The 25177-nt window shown below is 40.1% G+C and overlaps 1 protein-coding gene across 2 annotated transcripts in view; it reads right to left on the reverse strand.

Moving 5' to 3' along the window:
* The window catches only part of LOC119649831 (nuclear hormone receptor FTZ-F1), a 491622-nt gene that overhangs the window by 33085 nt on the left and 433360 nt on the right, over window positions 1–25177 (reverse strand). Inside the window, exons 4-7 of one of the 2 annotated variants that reach the window (XM_038052174.1) lie at window positions 22193–22416; window positions 21674–21873; window positions 21534–21593; window positions 16223–16421 (exon numbers count right to left, since the gene is read on the reverse strand). In XM_038052174.1, coding sequence (XP_037908102.1) covers window positions 16223–16421; window positions 21534–21593; window positions 21674–21873; window positions 22193–22416 — 683 coding nt within the window. Of the gene's footprint in view, window positions 1–16222; window positions 16422–21533; window positions 21594–21673; window positions 21892–22192; window positions 22417–25177 lie in introns of both variants that reach the window. The other variant, XM_038052173.1, reaches the window with a different exon arrangement.

Here is a 25177-nt window from a genome sequence, read left to right on the forward strand (position 1 = left end):
CACCGAAAACTAAATGATGCAAGGATTGTACTTATTTTTATATTTCCGCGGATAAAAAAAAAATAGTCTATGAGCCAAAAAGGATTAAGCCGAAGTTCAGTCCGTACTGATACAAATTTGACCAAAACTAGGCCAAGAAAGGACAAGAGTGGTCACATTTTCGAATTATTGTATGAACTCATGCATATGAAGTGAGCTCTATACGGTTGGTGTGGATTCCTAAAGACCAAAATAAATATAGCAACATAAATGTTGCCGACCTGTTGCCAACCTGTCGCCGAAAAACGATGGCAAGTCCGAATATATATATCAATTCTATGGACCTAAACTGGATATCACGAATCAACCCTGCCTAAGCAAGAAATGTTTCTAATGAAATACCTTTCTCAGTAGCCTTGATGATAAAAGGATGTTGAAAATTGCGGGAATTAAGGTCATGCAAACCAATTTTCGGGCATCTAATTTGCCTAGTATAAAAATATTGACTCTTGTAAAAACGATATCGAGGTTGTTGAGTATCATTGCTAAGAGGGTCGAATTATGTTGCACGATCCACCTGACAAGACTGTATCCGAAAAAACACGGGACATAACCATGGGCTCCACATACCTGATAAATATCAGAATAGGTAATGAAAATAAGTTGGAGGGACTTACAATGATATAACGATAAAGTCTTCCCGTGAAAAATAGTAGTTAGGACAAAACAAAAAAAAATATACCATAGGAGACACAGAAGATACAAAAGAAGAGCCAGCAAAGGAGAAGAGCAGCAAACTAAGGGATATTGATATTCAACAAAAAGTTGAAAGATGCCGAAAACTGAAATCTCTGGTCAATTATCGAAACTTTCGAAGAAACAAAATGGAGCGATTATTACAAGTTTGTTCTTACGATGTCAGAAGAATAAGTGAAAAAATTGCTTCAAAATTTCTGCAGAATGAACAACAATAAGGGGGTAGAGGAGAGGTATATTAATAGTTAGGATTAAGCTGCTAATTCGGGCTTGCAATTTCAACTTCGCTTTTAGCTCTGCAGCAAGTGAGTAAGTGTTTGATTTTGACCCAAGTTTCAGGGGAGCTGGTGTGAAGATCGCGTACTAAAGTACTATATTCTTTATGGGCTTACAGCACTCTAAAATATTTGGGAATTTCACCATCTCAAAGTGGTGATTTGCTGAGATGGTTTCAGTCAGTATGATGTATTGGAGCAAGCAACACTACACTTTTGAATGGGACAAAAACTGAAGAAGAAGTTGTATGTTTTGGAGACTCATTCGCACTTAATGGAGTTCCGCAGAATATACGTTAACATCTGTCAGTATAGAACCATTCTAGTTGAAGGCTATCCCCTTAGATACAAAAATCAATGCATCTGACCTTGCCTAAGAACAATAATGGGATGGCCACGAACAATGCTCCACTACGTGTTTTTAGTCGAGCTCCTTCTACCTCCAAAAGTTATGCTTCTACTTTCTTTTCCTATTCCGTGTTTCTATGAAGGCCTTACGATCGCAAAATGTTTCTAAATTATTCAAATTTTCCAACAAAATTCGCATGATTGGAAGGTGCATTGAGCCTAATATTTGATTTTTATATAATAATTCTCGATAACTGAATCAATTCTGTGTTTTCTAAAGAATTGATTATCTCTGAAACATCGCTTGCTTAAGTGAAGCCACCGGACCCAATTTTTCGGTACTTTCTTCGATAAATCCGCTGGTGTTCCTGCGATTTCACGATAACCGCTTATTTCTAAGCCATCTGAGGTTTCTGGTTCATTGGTGTAAACCCCACCAGACCGTTTTTTTTCTCCGAGTATTCTTGGCAGGTCACTTTGATCCTGGTAAACGATCTAGGCTCTATATTTGGGGTAACTGGGGTAGTAGTTTAATTTTTAATTCAATTTTTTTCCGGTGAATCATTGACTTATAAAAATAATGTATACCATATGTATACATAAGTTTTCACCGGTTTGACTAAGAGCCGGCGAAAAGTAGGCAGCCTATTGATTTGACACATACGTCACTTTGTCCGACATTAAAAAACAAACATTCACAATTTGAATTCGCTAAAAAATTGTGTCTTTGTTTCATCGTTCAATGAAGAACACCCGATAAAAACCTATGGTGAACACGCTCCTTCGATAGAAACATGTGGACGAGCAATTACAAGCGTTATTTGATGAAGACCCAACTCAAACTCAATAGCAATTGGCAGAATCATTAAATGCATCACAAAAAGCAATCGGCAGACGTCGGGGAACAATAGGGGAGATAAATAAATTCAGTAGATGGGTCCCTCGTACTTTGAATAAATGTCAAATGGAAAATCGCAAAATCACATGTCAAATGCTGCTTCAACGCTACGAAGGAACATCGTTTTTGCATTGAATTGTGACAGGTGACCAAAAAAAAAAGAATTTATTTTAAAAACCAAAGCGCAAAATATCGTGACTTTCACGTGCTGAAGCCGGTTCTTCAACACCAAGGCTTGGGGAAGATGACCATGCTCTGTATTTAGTGGGACCAGAGCGGTATTGTCTGTTTATATATATAGTTTATTCCAAAGGAGTGACCGATGGCTTCGTCCAGGACATTGCTACCTCATTTCTACCTTGGGAGAACCCTGACCGACTTTTGCTTTTACTACAATTCATGCTCAGTTTGTATTAGTGAGTTTATAAGAAAGCACACAATACTTGATAACCGCTTCAGGTGACGCTGATTTTAGGACAAAGGCGAGGCAGCGTCTGATGTGTTACTTCTGCCAATGACCAAGCTGTCAGTCGTGTGTTTTAAAATTGTTTTCGCTAGCACGCGGAGCCCGTGGATCAAAAAAGTGCGAAGTAGAACAGAATTCCTCAATAGCTAATTCTAATTCCTAGACAAGGGACCAGTGGTTTTCTGAATTAGCAGTATGCCTTTTAAAGATGCAAAATAGTTCTCTTTTGCTTTAAAATTTCATGTTCAAATAGCACCATAATTCCTGGTTTACGATGAAGAATATTCCCTTTCGGGCCATGTATATTTGTGCTTTATGCACGAGGGTAAACCAGGTGAACGTCCAGGCAAGTTGATGTGCCCTCCCTCAGAGAAATAAGGAAAATGTTTGCCTCAAAACATTCATTGTAACCCTCCTTCATTGTAAGTGCTGTGGCACAATCTTCTTGAAAAAAAGTGTTCAATAATTGCATAGTTTCAATAAAAGGCTGTACCAAAGTCAAGTGAGGATCGGAATTCGTGGTTACGGCAGTTTCTTGAAAAGAGTACGGGCCAATAATACGTATTCGTGATATGGCCTGAAGTTGCCTTCAATATGGTACATTTTAATTTGTTTAAACACACGCTCAGGTGAGAATTCCCCTCGTTAGAAAAGAACAAAGTTACGCCACAGGGTAGAACCCGTCTGCACATGCCAGAAGCAAGTGCCTTCTTCCTAAGATGTCTCTAACTCGCTTGGCGTTTTTGTTGGTCTGAATGCATTTGCTCAGTTTACAGGTCCTCAGAGGTGGCGATTCATCTGAAATGGCAATTGGTCACGAAACCTTACGAGGGGTATACTGGTACCATGGGAACCGGGATAGCCCCTGAACTCACATGCTTCGGGAGAATTCCGGTTGTATGTGACTACAGCTCGTTTGTCTACGGTTGGCCTCCTAGTGGGAGCTTCATGGGGGTTGTGGTTACGTTCAAGCGAACAGTAACCTTCGGGCCTCGGTGTGATGTTGCGTTTCAACACGGGTGCCGTACTCCTTAGTTCGGTAGAGATTTAGGTAGGTCTTGCATCCACCAGTATGAATGCTGAGCCATGCACTTAGTATACACTGATACCGTCGTAGCTTGCTACGGCGGAGCAAAATCAATCCGTGTCTTAAGAAGATCGTGGGATTAAGACTCCATGACGGGTACTCACGTTAAATCCCCAGGACTGACTGCCCAGTTTTCAGTTGGGGTCCTGTCTAAGAGCACGTTCATGTGGGCCAACTCCAAACCGTAATAAAAAGTGCACACTGCACTAAGAATTCGAAAATAACACAAAAAATGAGTGCTCCTGGCATATTTATTATTGCGGGAATTGGAAGTCCTACGATCCCCCTCCATCGCAAGACCTGAGTATTTCCGTGCTTCCCTTTGTTTCGAATACTTCTTTCCACCGGTTGGAACATTTTAACTTTTTGTTATATGTTAGCAACAGCTTTGAAGATAGATACCCAAAAATCTACCGGAAAAGTTATGAAGAAAAGTTTTCACCTGTTACCGTGAGATTGCTAGATAACTGCTGAAAGCGGAATTGTGTAAGTGTAATTAGCATCTTGTTCTAAAAGTGTCATCCAATCTTCTCTCCGAGGATGTTAGGGACCATTCCTGATTTTATTCCTGAAAAAATATTCCTATCTGGTGTGAGGTATTCATCAACTCCACGCAGAGAGCTGGAGGCAGTAAGACTGTCATTGACATCATTGTCTATCCTGCATTTTATTCATGTACTCGTATTTGCGAAATCCTAAAATCCTCGACACTTTGAAATCGGATACTGACTTTTTTGAATATTGAGAGTTCCTATTCATCCTCATATAAGACTTCGCAATTCTGCGTTGGAAAAGTTGCATGAAAAAAAATAAATGAAAATTAATGTGAAATTTAATTCGACCCTTTTCAATCTAGCTGACATGTAAACGTTTACGGAAAGGTAAATTACATGTAGCTGTTCAGTGCTGTTGCACAGGTATGTCTATGCATGGAAAAATGTACAAACTCCTTGATTGTACGAGTTTGCCTTGATTGATTCGTCTCGCATGGATATCCTCGTTCGAATTTCACTTTCTCGTTTTTCCTTTAATTCGGGGAAATTCTGCGTATCTGCGTTTGTTATACAATTAATATTCCTAGGAAATACTCAGCTAAAAAGTTGATAGATTTTTTTGAGGCTGATCAGGAGCCGACTATGAATTTTGAGCTCCGAGGCGTGTATGAAATTTTGACCCCGTTCAAATCCAACTAACAACCCTTGAAGTCAATTAATTTCGACACAGCGAAACGTTTCAATGTCATCGGGCACTTCTCCATAACAACTGACCCCAACAGCACTCCATTACCCCCGTTCAGCACCAACGAACAGATTTCTTTATCGCGCCGTATTAGTTTTTATTGTTGAACAAATGGTTTTGTATACTCCATAAAATGGTTTAATTAATCTTGGGCATAATTGAAAGAAACTCCGCAATAATAGATCGTTCCTCAAAAACCTATTACACGTAATATATTGGTCAAGTGGAATGGTGGCCCGTGAGCTGGCATTAGCTGGCATTCCTGCAAGATCTATGAACACGCTGCAGTACTGAGCCGGGCAACATCAGCTTAACCGCTTCGCTATTCGTCAACTCACCATTGTGAAATCACACGTCAGGTGAACATTACCTGAACTTTAATTCAAAGCAGTTGCACAATTTCAAAATCGTACAAATTGTATCTTTTTTTTTCTTCGCTACATACTCACTATGTGATTGACTGACTCCCTTGACCTCATACACCCCTACACCTAGCCAAACTGAAACTATTGAAATTTGCAATTTATGTTTTCTCATTTATTGTTAGTTAATGCTTTTTTATTATTATTGCACTTTGTTGTTGTTTTGTGGTTGTTTTTGTTGTTGTTGTTGTTCTTTTTCAATGTTATTTCGACACATTTAATACTCGCGACTGCACTTATTGGCCAGCATGGTTCGGCGCATGGTGGTTGCAGAGCATGTTGCATTTATGCATTTCTTCATTGTTGTGCGATTTTCAAAATACGCGACCTAATCCAGCTCGAGGCGCATTGCGGTGGCTGAAGAAATCGCGGGGGTGCAGTACTGGATCGTGCACTTGAAATAGTCATAGCCGCTGCAATTGCGAATCGTGACGTAATTGAGAACTTTTGAGTCGTGTGCTTAATGACTTTAGACGGGGTATCAATTGTGGTGTGCAGGCATTGAGAGGGTTGTCGATGGAAGCAAATCTCCAGAACATTACTGGAACTAAGGCGAAATACCAATCACAAAGAAAAAGAAAGGAAAAAGTCCTTCCTTCGGTCCCAACTTCCTTCCACACCCCAGCCCCTAGCACGGACTCAACCCGTTCCTTCATCATTTCTGTCCAAAAAAGGAGTCGACAACCCCTTCTGATTCGACAAAGAAAATAGAACAGAAACATACTAAAGGCAATATCTAATAAGCTTAACTATATTTTGCCGGCGGTCTCTATAATTCTTACTTGACTTTATCCACATCATTGGAGGAACACGAATGCGAATTTACCAATCTAGCAAATGTCGGATTTCCTTCCGAGCAACTTGAGCCGTGTCTCGAGATGGCTGGTACGCAGAACAGCTGCCACCGTCACTCTTAGTAACCGACTTGCTTCCTTGGTAAGTTGCTGTCATATCTAGCTAACCTGACTCATGGTATCTAACCATGACCGTATCGTGTCGTATCGATTCCGCGCTCAATATAGCATCTAAAGCGTTCTGAGAAATCAAAGTCAAAGTGATATTTCTTGATGTAATTCACTCATTCCAAGCTGTAGATTGCTTAACTGTGGTTGAATCTATTGAGCCTCCATAGATGAGATATTCAAGCTGTGATTTGATTGCTTCGTTTTAATGTTTTTTACCTAATATTGCCCATCAGGGATTCTAATATTGTTTTCTGATGACACAGGTAAATGCGTATTTAGACGCAACCTTCATTAGCATCATCAGAAATCGACATGTACTTATGATATAATGAGCCAAAATGGAAGATACTAGACTACTCTTTAAAATGATTCATTGATGAGTAAATTGGCTCATCTCAGGATAAGAAAGTTACAAACCATCAGGCTTCCATTTACTAGGATATCCCACCATTTGTAACTGCGGTCACTAAACATCGGCTCTCTGGTTGAATTAACTTCGAAACTTAACTTACAAAACTCACTATTTTAGACTCCACTTTGTCCATCTAATGATTCCATATATTCTCGAATTCATGGAAAAAGGCTTCTTCACAACGTTCTTGCTGAGCCCAGGTGACAACCAGACAAAAGGAAAGAGAATGCTCTACAATTTTTCACCATTCGGAATCTCCCATCATCGCTGCTACAGCAATTAGTTCTTACCCCCTTACTCATGGACGCTTGAGCCTTTTGAAATTTTAGTCTAGGCTCGAAATAAAATTCTGTCAGCGACACACCGAAAACTTAACACGAATGCCAATAATAATTCAATTGGTTATTGGTGTTTCCTGTTCACTCCCCTGTGGAGTATAGAGTATCCACACAGTTCCAATTTTCAATGATACTCTGCTTCATTATCAGCACACATAATGCTGTGCAAGTGATAAGCCTATAGCAGCGGGATGGCACAAAGACGAAGGCAAACATTCACCACGACCGGGGTTCGAACTAGGGGTAATTAAATCGAGCGTTCCCTATATTGAGGAGGATATGACACAGTATCGACTTTCATATCGAATCCATGTACGTTTGGCTAAACTCAACATTGAGTCTGGTTACTCCCAACAAAGATGATCATTCGAAGATATATTAAGCTGATAAATATACATCCAAGTCCTTCTTCCCCTTTTTCTTCAGCCTTTGTCCCGTCCACGAGCGGGGTCGGCTCGTCGTGATCGGTTTCGCCATTTGGCTCTATCACATGCCTGATCTGGATGCAATCTCGAGGTTTTTAAATCCCCATCTAGCGTATCAAGCCACTGTTGTTCGGCCGGCCTTTTGGTTGTTTACCATCGACTTCGATGTTCAGACCAATCTTGGCAATTGAATTCTCGTTGGCGCGAATGGCATGAACATACCATCGAAGACGCCTCTCTCGCAAATTTTTCACGATCAATGCAACCCCATAACGATCGTGGATATCCTTATTTCGGATGTGATCCAAACGTGTCACGTCACTAATCCAATGCAACATCTTCATCTCCATTACCGCCAGATGCCGTTCATTGTCTTTTATAGTCGGCTAACACTCAGAACCATAGAGAGCGACAGGATGAACGACATTGCGGTAAATTTTCGATTTGAAACGTTCGTTGATACGTCGATCACAGAGAACACCAGTTGTGGAACGTCACTTCGTCCAGGTTGCGTTAATGCATGAAGCAATTTCATAACGCAGTTCTCCATTGGCTGATAACATTGATCCGAACTATTTAAATCGCTCAGTTCTGGGCAGATCCCTGCCTCTGACAGTGGTCGTGCCTGTCTCATGGGGATCGGTCGTCAAAAATGCAGTTTCGTTTAGATTCAATCTGAGACCATGTTGCATGAGGCGATCATTCCATGTTTGGAAGGGAACCAAAAGAATCCAAGTGTAAGGGAAAAATTCGAAGAGACTTTGAAGAGGAACATCATACGCAGCAGATGACTATTAAAAGGATGTTATTTATTCGTCCATTATGGAAGACAACTACCAGCAATGCTTGGTTTATAAGCAACCAATTTTGAGCACTTTTTACCACTTTCGATAAGAAAAGCTTTCAGAGAGTTTCAACGCTTAGATAGCAAAGAAGTCTGTAACCGACATCGTGACTGCCCAGTCATGGATAAAGTCAAGCTCAACAGAGTAGGTGGGTCACTCAACTGGAATAGACAAAAAAGACTCTGACCGAAACGCCTATAGGGGCAACATCTATGGCAGAAAACGATGAGATGGGGTCTCCCTTCGGCGGAGTAATAGTAAAAGTTAAGACCTTGCTAGGAGTAACCAATTGGACAACCTTGCCATCTTGACGCGAAGCGGCCGAGGATCAGTGCCCAGGCCACTGATGATGATAATATTAACTCCACCTTTTTCACTTTTTCGGCGCTATTTGTAGAATGGAAGTGGTAATATTACGTTAAAGACTACTTGGGCACACTAGCATGGATCCTGAAGTAGTCATATCTAACACGCGTATTCACCGTGAACTACGATGCTAGACAGACTTAGTTGAAAAAAGGATGAAGTTAGACTCTACACGTACTAACCTTAAATTTGGGCACAATAGTTCTTTAAGGACACGTTGCGACTTTCCCTTAACCCTAAATTTCAAGCTTTATCTAGTTACTTTGTTCTCTATGAAGCGTCATCCAAGTTCCACCTTTTAAAGTAGAGTTTCCTATGGTAGTATATCACCAAAATTTGACATTTTTTAGGCAAGGGAAGGGGGGGGGGGAGAGAATTAGGTTCCCCAGATGAATGATCTTTCAAAAATATTCGGAAATAGGTGTTTAAGTGACTATAGCGCTGTAAGGTTCTAATGCCCTACCTTCTTTGTTTTTAAGGTTTTGTGTAAAACAAAACCTTATTAAAATCGATTCAATGTCTGTCTGTCTGTCTGTCTGTCACACGCATTTTTCTCCAAAACGGCTAAATCGATCCGAACGAAATTTGGTGGACAGATGGGAACTATGAAATCCCACGCATACAGTGAGTGGCATAAATTTAGGTGGAGTTTAAAGGGGGGCTCCCCATACATGCAAAGGGGGGATTCAAAAATGTTTTTCACCGGATATACTTGTGTAGGGTATCAAATGAAAGGTCTCGATTTGTACTTTCCGAAACTGACATTAGTTTTGGCATAAATTGCAAAGTGGGTGAGTAAGGAGTCAAAATGTACGCATTTGAAGTGAGACAGGACTCATTTTTGGTAACTACCCAACCCAAAAATCCGAAAAAAATCAGGGTGGTGCGCCTAGATGAAATCTAGGCCTCAAAATATGTCCCATTCCGATATCTGCTCAAATAAACTTACCAATAGTATATTACTACATTTTAGAAATTTACTGTAAAACCCCCCTTAAATTCATCCTAGGTCTTCCGAATTTTGTACCAGCATAGGGGACAATATTTCGTATATATGTGCTAAATTTCATGGAAATCAGGCAATTAACGCCAAAGTTATAGCAGTTCAAACTTAGCAATTTCGCAGAGTTTACTGCTTCCAAAGCCATGCAAATCAGATGCTGACGTCATAATTACCCGGAATAATTGACATTCGCGTGGAATATTAAAGTCACATTTATGAAGAATCTATTTATCTGCAGCCCTTTTTAAGGTTTTGTGTAAAACACTTATGTGAAATCTAATCTTCGGGAGATGTCCTATTCCGGTATCTGCTCAAAAAATTTACTAATAGTATATTATCAACTTTTAGAAATAGACTAAAAAACTCCACTTAAGTTCATCCTAAGTGTACTAAATTTTGCACCGACATAGAGGACAGCACACATGCCAGGTTTCATGAAAATCCAACTATTAGTGGGAAAGTTATAGCAGTTCAAACTTATCAATTCCGTGCTAATTAACAGCATTCTCAGCCATACAAACAAGATGCTGACGTCATAATTAACGAGAATAATTGAAATTCCAGTGAAATATTAAAATTCCATTCAAGAAGAATCTAATTCTCCCTAGCCCTGTTTTATATTTGATGTTGATTAAATTGTTTTCATTCGCTAATAATATTAAACTGAGAGTGTGAAGCGTATGAGGTTGACCATTATCAACACAGGGCTTTCCATCAAATTTAAATCGCTTTCTAGAAAATAGAGGGCAATGGAATTTTTAGCTATATTACACGGAGGTGTCGTGCACTCGCCGCTCTTCACATCTTTTTCTTTTTCTTCAGCCTTCAGTTCACAAGCGGGGTCGGCTCCTGATGATCGGTTTCATCATTTTGTTCTATGACATGCCTCACCAGGATGTAATCGCGAGACCTTTAAATCCCCATCCAGCGTATCAAGCCGCCATTGTTTTGGCCGGCTTTTTGGTTGCGTACGATTGCTTTCGATGTTCTGATCAATACTGGTTGTTGAATTCGAAAACGCCTCTCTTGCAGTTTTCCCACGATCGATGCAAACCCATATCGATCGCGGATATTCTCATTTCAGACGTAATCGAAACGTGTCACGCCACCAGTGCAATGCAACATCTTCGTCCCCATTACCGGAAGACGCCGTTCATTGTCCTTTATAGTCGGCCAACACTCAGAACTATAGGGAGTGGCAGACGGACGACATTGCAGTAAATTTTAAATTTGGGACGTGCGCTGATACGTCGATCAAAAAGAACACCAGTTGGGGAATGCCACTTCATCCAGGTTGCATTAATGCGTGAAACAATTTCATTACGCAGTTCTCCATTGGCTGATAGCGTTGACTCGAGATATTTAAATCGCTGAGTTCTAGCAATGGCAGTAACCTGCCCTTCGAGATACTTAAATCGCTCAGTTCTGGCAATGGCAGTAACCTGCCCAGAACTGAACGATTTCAATATCTCGGGTCAATGTTATAAGCCAATGGAGAACTACGCTATGCTCCTCACATAGGGAAACACAAAACCTTTTATACCTGAAGCGTCAAGCTTCCGGTTTCCCGACTTGTTTTATAAATACAATACCAACTCTTTCATTTACGGTAATGAGAGTTCACAAAATTCCTTCTCCTTTATTGGGTAGACGAGGCAAATGGATTTGAACTTTTGGAGGAGTTACGGTGACAGTGACCAATCGATATCTTTACTGTCCCTAGTGGCTCATTTCAACAACTTCATTGTAAGGTGAAACCCATCTCAATCGCCTTTTAATTTTGACAAGCAGTGCATGCAACTTGCATAGCACCTGTAAATATTAAAAGTAAAATTAGCCGTTTTCGGTGTTGGTAGAACCACTGTGGAGTTTACGGTGGTGTGAAAACCATAAACGATCGCGGAACTAACAAACTAGACCGGCCCCGAACGAAGATACTAGCTGAGAACAAGGAACTTACAAAGGAGGATTGATTAGGTGCACTTAGTCGAATACCTCCTAAGCCTGACGTAGAGGAAGGGAATATCCACTTAAACAAGCTTTAGTAGGACATACACCTATAATAAATTAAAAGACAAGAAAACTTGATTCTACAGAAGTTGCTCATTCATCAATTCATGCATTCGCCAGGAATTTGAAAAAGCTTTCAACTCCGAATCGCAATACAGACTGTTCCATAAACCAGCCAATATCCTCAATTGCCACCCTAGTTCTTCCCGGCGAATTCCTATTTTTTTTCTACAAGCAGTATCTCAAGTAGAAATTCACCTACAACTGCACTTCCGTCACACGAGCGTAGTTTGTATTTCATAAAACTCCTTCCTGTCCGCATCCTATTTTTACTGTTTACAAAGGATTTCCCTAAACCCGTCTATATACCCAATTACCAGTGTATAGCATAGTATTATTATGAACCAGCAGAACCTACGTTACGGGACTGGAATATGAATAGCGTGGACTACATATTTGGTCAAGTCCTAAAAGAAACTTGCAAAAAATTGTCCATTAACGCCTTAATGGCTAGATACATGATGAAAGGTGCACCCCAGTCCTTGAGTTAGCAAACGACTGCAGATTGAGATCAATGAAAGAAATTTTCTTGCGGGAATCAGTTTCCAAATTATCTAGATAATCATAACCTTCTTTTTGGCAAGAAAGATAAGGATACTTCTTCACATACCTGTGTGGTCTCCATAGCCTATGTATTAAACGACTCCAACAAAAGGACCCACGCCATTACTAGTCCCGATTTTCAGCTCCAATAACTCTTGTTTTTTGGAGAAGTTCTTCAGTAATATCTGGCGGTCCATAAGTTTTTATGTCAAAAAAGATAAGATTCATTAAACTTCATGGGAGAGCAGCTTCTGCTAAGCAATAAGGAATTGCAAAACCTAATTTAGCTGTTCATTGTAATAAAGAAGAACTGACCAAAGCATAGGACACCCACCAATTTTCCCATCTAACTTTGTTTCTTGTTGACTTAAAAAAATGAGCTGATGTGCAATCATTACCTTCTCCTATGTCAGTTTCAATTTTGGCAAGAAAACCACTGCTTATAATGTGACCTTATAACCTATGTACCTTTTGCTATCCAGATCACGAAGAGCTGTTCAAACCCTACATAGAGGTCCACTTTCTTCTAACTGGATTGCAGTGTACAAAGACAATAGCCACAACATATTATTATATGCAGGCCAGGCAATGGTATGAATTTAAGCCTGGATGTGAATGCTTCCACTTCAAAGAGGACAATAATGGAAATCCCCCTAAACCCTAGTCCATTTCATGAGGGCTTAAATTAGGCTTCTTAGGTAGAATCTTCTTCCATGACTTATATAATTGGACCTGCTTACATTTAACTATTGCTGCTAGCCAGTGTGATACTGCTTATATTAATGTCTATGGAATGGTCACAGGACTACCTAACACCCGATGACCTTTACATGTTAATTATCATTTCATTTTCAAGCGTGGTATTGAATATCCTCGGCAATATTTTTCTGGGGCGGTTTTATTTCTCCTGACTTCCCTAATATGGCCGTTTTTACTACTTCCTTGCTATCTTTCAATAACGACTAGACAATATCTACGTGTAAAGGATTTTACCCTGTTCGCTTAAGAATTGAGGAGTCCTGAATAAGCATCAACTTGATGGCGGACCGGACCAATTGGAACGCAACTTACCTTCACTCTTGTGGTTCATAGACCCTTCTTTTGGATCAAACACCCAAAGATAATTCATAAGACACTGCCTCACCTATGCCCTTGGAGTAGCGTGACCGAAAGTGGTGACAGGTGGTAATCGCAAACACGATATGAGTGCGAATTATATTTAAGTGAAATCGGTCTTGTGTTCAGCCAAAAATTCTTTGTTTGAGGATTGAGCGAGTCCTGAGTTTGCATCAGCTTCATATTGGACCGGGCCCTCTTCTTGTTTTTTCAAATTTGTTTCTTATTGCAGTTGATGGTGCTTGCTTGAATTTTAAGGGCGTGCCAGATATTACACATACATTGCCCATTGTTCTTTGGTATCTTTAGTCAAACCACAAGAAGCTTCAATTTTTGATTTGATTTTGATCAGATAAGTGGACTTCATGACTTACTCCATCTTTTTGCCATGTTGCACCTCAAGTTCTTCAATGAGTCAAGTTTAAGACTACCCTCTCATCCTAATCCTACAAGTAATTAGCGAAGCTTTTGTTGAGAAGTTGCCTCCTGTCTCAACACTTGTAATGTTCCAGGGGCTGAGGTCCTTTACATGTAATTGTTCTGTTTTTAATTGAGAGGCCCAACCCGTTTTCGCAGAATCCTAATAGTATCATGAGGACTAGCGCTATAAAGCAATTAGAGACGGTGCATCAGGCACATGAAGGCCAGTTTATCTAATGCCTCAATATGAAAGTAGTTTCTAAATTGACGGACTTGGTCTTCCTAAATTACAGGTCCAGAAAAGCATCACAAAATTGCGAATTGCTCCCGAAATTTTTGAAGGAGTATGTCGAAGGTAGTTGCTAACTCGTTCCACTTGTAAACAAGAAGGAAGGAAGGACTGACAGTTCCTCATTATTCTCAAAACCCTGTCTGAAAAAATTACAATTTGTAAACCCCTGAAACCCACACCACAACCACTTGCTCCACCGATAAATTTATCACTTGATGTTAGTGTAGTGGATACCACTGCGAACCAACTTAATTCCATTTGGTTTTATTTTACCACTTTACCACCGAAAAACTTTTCAGTTTCGTCGTCAGTATCTGACCTACTTGTCAATCTAAGCTGAACGACGTCGTATAATGCAACAGTGGCCGTAGAATTTTATATGTAAAACAACAATGCAAAACTACACACAAAAACAACACAAACAACACAAGGGTATCATTGAAGTTAATGTAGCTTTTAAAAACCATTGAAACTTGCCAGGAGAACAAACAATTAATTGATACAATATATTGTTGTAAAATTACAACAATGAAGATCATAAAGTACCGTGCATATTTCGCAAAAATAGCGAAAATTTCAAGGAGCAAATAGTACGGTGGCTTAATGCTAACATTATGAGAGAATTAAATTTTCAACATATTAGAGTAAATGCGAATTTAACGGCTATTAATTGGGTAATTCGTGGCGTTTTGTTGTAAAATTATGAAGTTAGTTTGTTTGGAGTTTGTTTTCGTGAAGTTTGAGCACGGAGCAACAGAAGACAATGGTAGAGAAGACCATGTAACAGAAGTCAAGGATGTAAGAATGTGAACAGGTAGATGTTGCGGGGCCAATAAAATTTGATTAGCTTTTCGATACCTTACAAATTATTAACAATTATTCGACCTTTTGATTCGCAAAAACAGAATAACAGAAGAAGAAAAATGCTAGGTTGAAAAAGGTCACGATTTGTTTTAGATCTTGACTACAATGACCGTGCCAGGGTCGAATTGCTTGAGAGTCAGCCTCTCAAGTTCGTACTCCGGGTTCAAATCTCGGTTGCGTCATGGATGTTTGTGTTCGTCTTTGTACTTGTCCTACTATACTAGGCTTCTAACAATGTTAAATATGATGATAATAAAATAGAAGGACGGCTTCATTAAAAATATGTATAATGGGGGAAAAATGAGCAAAGGAAGACGCCCTATTTTCCAAAAAGAAGTTAATATGAGGGATGTGTTACAAATGTAGAATGCTAGCATAATATTATCATGAATGATATTGCATTCAAACCAGGTAACATCTTAAATAGACGATATTTTCAAAATGTCCCCATCTATGACATATGAAAAAGTGTGGTGATCAGATGTCTTTCATGTTTTAAATGAAAATTGCTTCATCGAGTGTATCTTTTTCTGACAGCAATATGTTTATATATATTTTAAAAATAAATAAAAAAAAGATTATCAAACATAATAAATCTAGCTATCTCAAATGTTCCTACAATTCATTTGTTTTAACTCTTCAATCTTTTTTAAAAAGTCAATATCTTTTTTCAAATTTACCTCCCAAAGATACACATTTTGTTGAGTCCTTAGCTTCCCTAACTTTCACTTTCGAATTGTGTAATTTGTTATAGTCCTAACTTTCCTACTTTTAATTTTCAATTATTTAATTCAATTATGGATTCTTCAAAATTTTAAAATCTGAGAAGCAGCACCTTCTAACTATCTTCTTCTAACAAACTGCAACTCAGATTGCCTCCAAACGGTACTTACGATTAAATTTTTGATTAAAATTTTGAATCATTTAAATGGTCAATCCAAGCTTTTTTCCTCCACCACCTAAACAACATACTGCATAGGGCATTCGGTATGTTTCATAAGCTCCATTCATTCATCATCCAACATTCAATATTCAGCATAGAATGAAGCTAATCCCGAGGCTATAAATACTAATAAAAATCTTTGTCACTTACCTTGAGATCTTTGAAGAAGACTGTATTTCTCGCCCAATCCACTTGCGAGAAGAGATTTTGATCAAGAACTTTACACATAAGCTCGAAGAGATCCACTTCAACCTGATTATAGGACTGTTTTTGCAATAGTGTAAACAATTGTGTTTGCCACTCTCTATCATCTACTGACTGTACAAATTCTCTTATCATAGGTGATACCCTGGAAAAAAAAGGATGAGAGTTAAAAATAGAGTCAGAAGTAAGGGTAAATCAAAAAGTCAAAGGAGAAATTAAGATAAAACCTTAATAAGATTCAAAATGGACCCCATATTCCTGCCTATGGAAAACTTTTATTGACAGTGAAGGAGAGGGTGGAACTACTCTGGATACATTGGTAATCGTGGCACAGAAGGAAATAACATTTCAGATACCTTAAAAAAACAGGGTTCATTTTTTTGACATTGCACTAGAAGTGAGCAATGCTCCTATGAAAAATTGGGAACAAGTTTCTTCCTAAGGAGGGCTAGGGTATTCTGTATTAGAGCACCAACAAAGAAAAACGCCAAAGTGTCAACTGGATAAGTCAAGGGAGCAACGCAGGTAACATATTCTAGAATGAACTTAAGGGTGGTTTTCGCAGTAAATTTGAAAATTATAATAATATACTATTACTGCTTTATTTGACCAGATATGATATATGACAGATTTTTCGGTTGCTTCTCTCTGAGAATGGCCTGTTGAAATAAATTACCACTTTCCAGCCCTTCGGAAGTACTAGTCAAGACCTTCCGTTTGATGCCTCGTATGGCTGTATTCAGTGGAATATTTCTCCATCTTCCTTTTGCGTGTATAGGGACCTACCCTTAAGCTCAAATTACAACGATGTTATTCACTTCATGTTTTAGAATTCGCAGTTCAAATTTTGCTTCAATAGGTATAACCTTTTTTTGAGAAAATTGCGCCCGATCGACAAACAGAAAGAAAAAAAGATGAACATATGAACAGACGGACAGACAAGCAGACAAACAGATGAGCAGGTGAATAGGTGAGTTAACGAATTGACGTGCAGACGAACAGACCAACGGAGAAAATAGACGAACAGACGAATTGACGAACAGATGAATAGATGGACAGACGAACAAAGGTGTTAGTACTGTTTGGTATCAATGAGTCGTATCGTATCGTTCGTATATGATGGTTGCTATATGTCGTTTGATAGCTGAAGGCTTAAGCTTCATTCTTTAGCAAAAGTTGAGCCTATCGGTTAAGTTTTGAAGATTTCATACCATATTAAATTTGAAAAGTCAAAGTGTGTATCATATTTGACTTCTTTACTCTGAAATGAAAGAAAGCAAATGAAACTTGAAAAAAGTTGTGTGAAATTTACAGTGACAATTCTCCAAAAAACGTCAATTCCAAAACTGGTCTAAGAAATTTCGTGAAGGGAGGTTTAATGTTCCTCGGTTAAGAGTTCCCGCAGAGATTGATAATGACAAAATAATGGCAGTGATCAAGTCAAACCCAGTCTACACGACGTGAGACAATGCGGAAACAATGATTGTTCATTTTCCCCTAGAGAAGCTTCGATACACAAACAAGCTTGATATTTAGGTTCGTAATGAACTCAAAGAAATGCATTGGAGGATGTATATTAACATTTGTGACATGCTGCTAAACGTCGGGAAAACCATATATTCTTGAAAAGATTGATAACTGGTGATGAGAATGGAATGACTTACAAGAATGTGAAAGCACTTCAAGGGAAGGTTATATCCTCAGTGTAGTGGGATTTGAAGGGTGTGGAGTTTTTTGAGCTCCTACCAAGGAATCGAACTATCATAGTGGACATTTTGAACGTATCTCTCATTCAAAACCACCCAGAGCTTGTAAACGGTCAAAACTTATTGGAGCTTGGATGGGCTGTCCTACCTCATCTGCATACTCTCCTAATTATGTGCCGTCAGACTTCCACGTATACCGGCATCTTCAAAACTCCTTGTAAGGAAAAACGTTAAATTCAGATGAGGGATGGTAAATTCTTCAGTTATTCGAAAATATAAGTCCTTCTGCGAACTAAAACACTGAATCGTGGCAAAGGATCATCGAACAAATGGACATCATTTATTAATTTTTGTCCACTGTAGAAATCAATGATTTTAAAGAATACACAAAAAATATGCAATGACTTTTTTTCTCAAGCCAATATAAATACGTTTTCACGTTATAGCTCTCCACAGAGATGGCAGTTATTGGCTTTGCAGATGACATCGGACTGACCATCGTGATATAGCATGTTAAGAAAATTGTGGACCTAACAAATGAGACAATCAGGAAGGAGGAGGAAATCAAATCTTGGCTTGAAAAGGCTAATGTCGCACCCGTAGAACATAAAATCGAGGTAGCTCTAACATAAAAAGGAAGAAACCAAACATCAACAAAGATCAGGATTGGCAACTAAGCCATATATCTTATGATTGGCCAGAAACTAAAATTCAAGCTATATCTTAAGAGTTTAACAACAAAAGTGTCTAGAGTGACAATGTTGCAAAATATAGGTAGCTTAAGGCCAAGAATTCGGCTTGTTATCTCGAGAGTTGTTAGCCTGCGCGGTTTAGCGCCCACAGGACAGAAGTGGAAATTATTGCCAGGACAATCTGCCACCTGAGCATATCGTACAGCACATGCTGGCTTCAGAAAGAACTTGGAAAACTGGAAAGATACATGAAGCCAATCTGTCACGTGCTTAGGAAGGAAAAGCTTCGAAGGAAGAGCAAAACGGGCCACAATTAGTAACTGGTCCTACCCCCACGTAATATCATAGCATTAGTCCCACGGGATAACCGAAAAAGGTGGTTTTAAAGAGCAAAAGTCTCATATAACCGAATGGCAGAAGCCAATAGCAGGTTTTGAGAAAAGACAGTCACGCAGGGTTTAGAAAAAGTTTTGTTCATTGCAAAGCCTTCCAGCGAACGAAGAAGTCGTCATATGCCTTCCAATCGGCCACTTTGTAGCAAGATGGCCCAGACAACATGAAAGGTCGAACAAAGGCAGGAGTTATGAAGAACAGGGTTACTCCGTCAAGGGTTACAACTGGAGTCTATGACGTATGTTGTGCAAAGGAGAAAAAAATATGAAATAATCAATTGAGAGTCAAATATTAACGTGGTCAGAATTTGTGGACAATCTCGAAAATATGGTATTCGTACTTGGGTATGACAACAAATGATTAAGCACTTCACCCAAAACCAACACCAGGCCATATTCATCTTTCATATGGAAGAAGAAGCAGCAATCGAAAATGCTCTTGAAGAAAAAAACTAGGATGGTTGGCTGATTCATCGGTTTTTTTGAGAAGAGGCATCACAAAGAACTTAGGAAAAAGTCGCGGCTAGTATGAAACGGCGCTAGAAAAGTCACGACAGATATCATATCGTTTACACCATTAAGCAATAAAACACTGCCGGAACCAAGATGTCTTAATGTTCAGACAGTCTTGCCTGTGAATGAAAAAATTTCACCAAGTCAAGCAAGTGGGAAGCAAGGACATCGAGAGCTGATGAAAAAAACTCCAAATCTAAGGCTACTTTGAAGGACATACGAAGAAGTATACAACTGCGTCTTGAGGCTAACACGAACTTATGAGTGGGTGGAAGTCATCTTGCTGGGGGAGCTAATCCCAGCAAAATGTTGAATTACATTTTATTTGAATAGACATCAGAAAGCAAAGTATTTTGAGGCCTACAGTCGATATGCAGGCATCTTTGCGTTTTTTTTTTTTTCAAATTTTTGCCTGGGTAGTTTCTGACAACTGGCCTTGGTTTTAATAACAGCTAGATGGACGGACGAACGGTAAAATATCCTATTCCTATTGTCTGCCGAAGTTCTAATGGTAACTGAAGAGGAGGTCCTAGAAGCTGAAGAAAAGAGTAGTCGAGAACAAAACCCTTGGTCCTGAATAGTATGCTCAACAAAGCCTTGAAGGTAGTAGTCATAGAAAAAGCGTGTGCCACACAGTGGAAGAAATAGAAGGTTTTCCTAATTTCCAAGCCAAACAAACCCTTGCGTGACCCTCTGTTTTGAAGCCCGAATGTCTCCTAAATAATAGTTTGCAATTATTCGAACAAAAAATATACAAGTGATGACTACCGATTGCCGGAGAAGAGAGGAGAGGTGGTCTTTCTGAAGCTCAGATCGAATTTCAAAAGACGAGATCAGTGACCAATACAATTTGCAGCAAAGAAACAAGACTAAGATTAACTCGTGGTTGGAAAAGACTGGTCTATGGCTCCAAGGACCTAGGAAGATGTAGTCCTTATAACTAAAGAGAGAAGTGACATGTCTATAAAGACCAAAGTTGGAGCACATACCATTCATTTCAAATATTAAATCGTAATAATCACTCAAAAACTGAATTTCGTGCGTAGCAATCGGATACTGATCGCGAGGGTGTTACCAAATATAGGTCGCGAATTTATCTCAATAGAGTCTAAAGCCCGATCCTACGACATAAAGCTCCCATATGGGCTAATCCACCTGAAAAAGAAAGTAAACAGAAGAAAATTTCAAGTTGCATATCGTCTAAGTGTACCCCGAACAAGTTGTATCTATCGAACGATATCTGACGAAAAGGAAAACGTGATAGCCAGGATAGTCCCAATTGATATTCTAGCGAAAAATGGACAATACTTTTATGAGCTAGGGTATACCATGGGAGAATCTTATCGCAGTTATCGTTGGGTGTTGGGAGAGGTAGACTGAGTCAGAAAAATTTGCTGAACTCACAAAACCATATGGAATGTCTCGAGATGGATTAAGCGATTCCACGGTGACTAGACAGGGAGATTCTCGAGCATACCTCTATCGACTTTGGGATGAAAATTCACCATATTGCTCGAAGAGCCCGACCATGGCAGAGGGCGCAGAACATATTTTCTTTTAACGTCACAATTCAAAAGATGAAACTGGAAGCTATATGAGAGGTCCATTTAACGCTTGGAAACATTATGAAATGTATGTTGAAATCCATGATATGGACTGGAGTCGAAAAGGTGATGATAGCCATTCGTTAGAGGCCTGGACAGGAGGAGATTAGCCGAAAAAGATACAAAAGAGGAATAAAGATTTGAGCACGAGCATCATATGAGTTCTGATCTAACTCGGCGACGTAATATCATATAGCAGTCCAGCGAGGAGGGTGGAAGGACGAGGACGAGGGTTTAGCGGGTAAGAGTCCCACATAACCGAGCTCTCCACCTCTCTACTATATTAGTTTTGGAGTCCTTTAATTACACTTTTCTTTGAATGTTACGCAAAAATATGTGATCATACTTACCTAAGTTCTACCGTACTGACTGAATCTGCCGTACTCGATGGGTTTGTTCCGGAATCGAAGCTACAAATGGAGAAGAAAAAACGAGAGGAAAGAATTTTTCATTATGAAGAACTCCTTTACAAATCTATCTAGTAACTAACCATATCTTCGAGTCGGCTGAATGTTGCAACGAGGAGGAACCATTATCACTGCCTGGACCGCAACTCCCACTTCCACCTCCGGCCCCACTAACCGTCGTTGTATTTGTCGAGCTACCGCTCAGGGTTGTGGCTGCAATCGCTGTACTAGGGTTGACTTGCCCGAGGGCAATTGCTATGGGACTTGGTGACGAATCAGGCGACTGTGTTAATGACGACACCTACATTGGCATATGTTCAAGAAATATGTTTTCAAAAAAGGGAAGAATAGAATTGTGCCAATGATCAAAAGTAATGGAATCAATAAATAAAATTAAGATAAATTTTGACAAAACTTTATGTTGAGATTTGAAAACATAAATATCTTATCAACAAGAATACTACTCAAAATTTCAGTATCACTGCAAAATTCAAGAGTATATACTTGTTATCTTATATTATATATTTAAATTCAATTAAGTATGCATATATAAGATTCCAACGACTCAGAAGGTTGAGTCGATGTATCCGACAGATACAAACCTGTGGAATTTGGATTTCTTGCTTAATGCTCATACTAGGATACGACTGTTGATAGCCTGTTGGTGAAATTTGACCGGGTTTTAGATCTCCCGTACTCATAGAGCCTCTAATTGCTTGCAGGGCGAGTTGTCGTTGTCGCATCATTTGTAACTTTCGCGCCCGATCTCGTTTGTACATTGGACCAAATTTATTCCTACCTCCGCGCATACGGTCTGCTCGAACAGCTGGAAATAGATAAGTGAAAGGAGTTATTAGTAAGGATTTTCAATGCAAGAGGATCGAGATTACTGGAGTATCTAGTAGGAACCGATTTGCAGATCCTTAATTTGGGTTATGAACCCACTTTGCCTAACGTGGTTAGGCGTGAGAGGTCATCGACATTACGGTGGCATCTCCTGACATCGCGGCTCTGATCAGAGAGTGGAGAGTATCAAACGACATCACACTCTCGGATCAGAGACGCATTGATTTCGTAATGGGCATGGATCCACCTATACCCACTCCATTTCGGAATACGCGGAAGACAGATTGGGTGATGTATAAAATAGAATTGAGCGGCCGAGTCACGATCTCTGGGAAGCGCATCACATCCATTGCTGGTATTGAAAGACAACCCAGATGATCACAATTAGCATGAGAGCAGCTTTCGAAGAAAGCTGTCCACTCAAGATGCCAAAGAAGGGTAAAACACCATGGTCGATTCTGGTTAAAGAACGTAGCCAGAAACTGGGTTATTTACGTTTACAGAACAGGCAGTGTACACAAAGCGATGAAGAAACGGCAAACCATTTGCTTGAAATGCACTTCCTAGGCAGCATCCAAAATCTAATCTCGGGGCCAACAGGTGCTAGACTGGAGAAAAATCCACATATCGGTCGGCCAGAAGTCTATTGAAGCAGGATGTCTCAGGGGCTGCCCACAGGGAGGGGTTCGCTCTCCACTGTTATGGCTCTTGGTAAAGGATACCCTGCTGTGGCTCCTGGAGAACAAAAAAGTCTTCGCGCAAGCATTTGCACCTAGCCGTAATAATTACCGGCAAGTTTGTGGACACAGTATGTGACCGCTTGAATGCAACTCTGCATGAAATCCACAGCTGGTGCCTCCGCAATGGACTCACAGTGAACGCTAGGAAGGCTGGACTAGTTATGTTCACTAGGAACATCAAGTGAGGCAACTATACGCTACCCACCTTAGTAGGGGCGGAAATCCAGCTGACACAAACAGTCAAGTACTTAGGAGTATATTTCGACTCCAAGTTAACGTGCAAGCACCATATCCAGGAACAATATCAGAAATCCTGCAGATTGCTCTGGTGTTGTAGGAATGCGATAGGTAGGACCTGGGGGCTTTCACCAAAATGGATATACTGGATATACACATCCATAATAAAACCCATTTTGATGTATGCTAACGCAGATTCAGAGACTTGGTTGCCTAAGTATTACTGGAGCAATGAATACTACGCCGACTGCGACACTGAAGCTATCTTAAATTTACCCCCCATTCACTTGGAGGTGAAACGGAAAGCAGCCAACGATGCATATTGGCTCGATACCATGGGAGCGTGGAAAGGCGGCCAATCACACCCCGGCTATGAGTCTTTTCAGATTACAGACTTAATAATCTTCACCGACGGGTTAGTTATGGAGAGTGGATAGGGCGCAGGGGTGTTCACGGAGATCCGATTATAAAACTGGCCCAACCCCTCGGAAAAATGACGACCATATTCCAGGCGGAGATATATGCCATTTCATTGGCAACAGAAGATTGTCTGCGACAAAAGTGGAGGGGTCGCACCATTCGAATCTGTTCCGACAGTCGGGCGGCATTATCAGCACTAAATGGCAACGACATATCACGCCAGTTGGTGTGGCATTGTCATCAGATGCTGCTGAAACATGGCCGACTGAGCGAAACATTCCTGATGCGGGTGCCGGGGTACCCTAACATCGCTGGCAATGAGAAGGCTGACAGACTGGCTCGCCAAGTGTCTGGATCCAAAATGGTGGGACCAGAACCAGCTCTTGGAATCCGACCATCTGCTGTGAAGTCTACTCTGAAGGGTGAAATTGCAAGGACTCACGCAGCCGAGTGGAGAACTTTGGGCTCTTGCCGGCAGGCGAAAATCCTTTTTGTTGTCCCTTAAGAAGCGGGACATGAAATCTGTAGTAGGGCTTTTAAGGGGACACTGCTCCTTAAACTACCATATGGAAAAGATTGGGGTAGTGGATTCGGCTATGTGCAGCTAATGTGAGGAGGAGGAGGAGACGGCCCTGCACTTTTCATGCAGCTGCCCGGCTTCTTCAGATCTCGGACGAAGACACCTTGGCAATGTTTTCTTCAATGAAGAATCTGCACACTATCTGCCTCTGGAGAATGGTTTCAGATTCGCTAAAGCCTGCGAACATCTTAGGCGGGAAGCCATTGAATAGGCGATTTACGGGGATAGTACAATGGGCCTAACAATGGCCTGAGTGCTCGGAGCTGCGGATACCCATAGTAAACTAAACTAAAAAAAGGATTTTCTTTAATTTAAAATAATGAGAACGGCATAGGAATTAGGGGAATTAAAATTGTGATTATAAATGCACTGTACTGTCAGGCATTCGAATCTGGTACTCAGCTTCATGCCGAGACTTTCAGGCTCCGGCAATCAAGTAACTTCATTCAGCGGTCCATTGATAGACTTAAGTAATAGAAATAATGTAGAAACAACGTGAAAGTCTGTCAGCTTTTAATCAGATGCAATACTCGATATGTTGTGATATTTTCGTGACAGCAACATAATTCCGCTGACCATTCTGCATTGAGCACCTCCCTATGTGCAGTAAATATCAAAAAACTAATCCGAACGGACCGGATAATGGATACAGAGACCAACAACTATCTTCGAAATATATTCAATGCATTATCTGTCTAGTCAATTTGGCGTTTCCTAATAGTTGTCCGTGATGCCGTGAGTCTAAATCAGCGCATAGAAAATCC

Source organism: Hermetia illucens, chromosome 2 (genome assembly GCF_905115235.1).
Source record: "Hermetia illucens chromosome 2, iHerIll2.2.curated.20191125, whole genome shotgun sequence".
Lineage (NCBI taxonomy): Eukaryota > Metazoa > Arthropoda > Insecta > Diptera > Stratiomyidae > Hermetia > Hermetia illucens.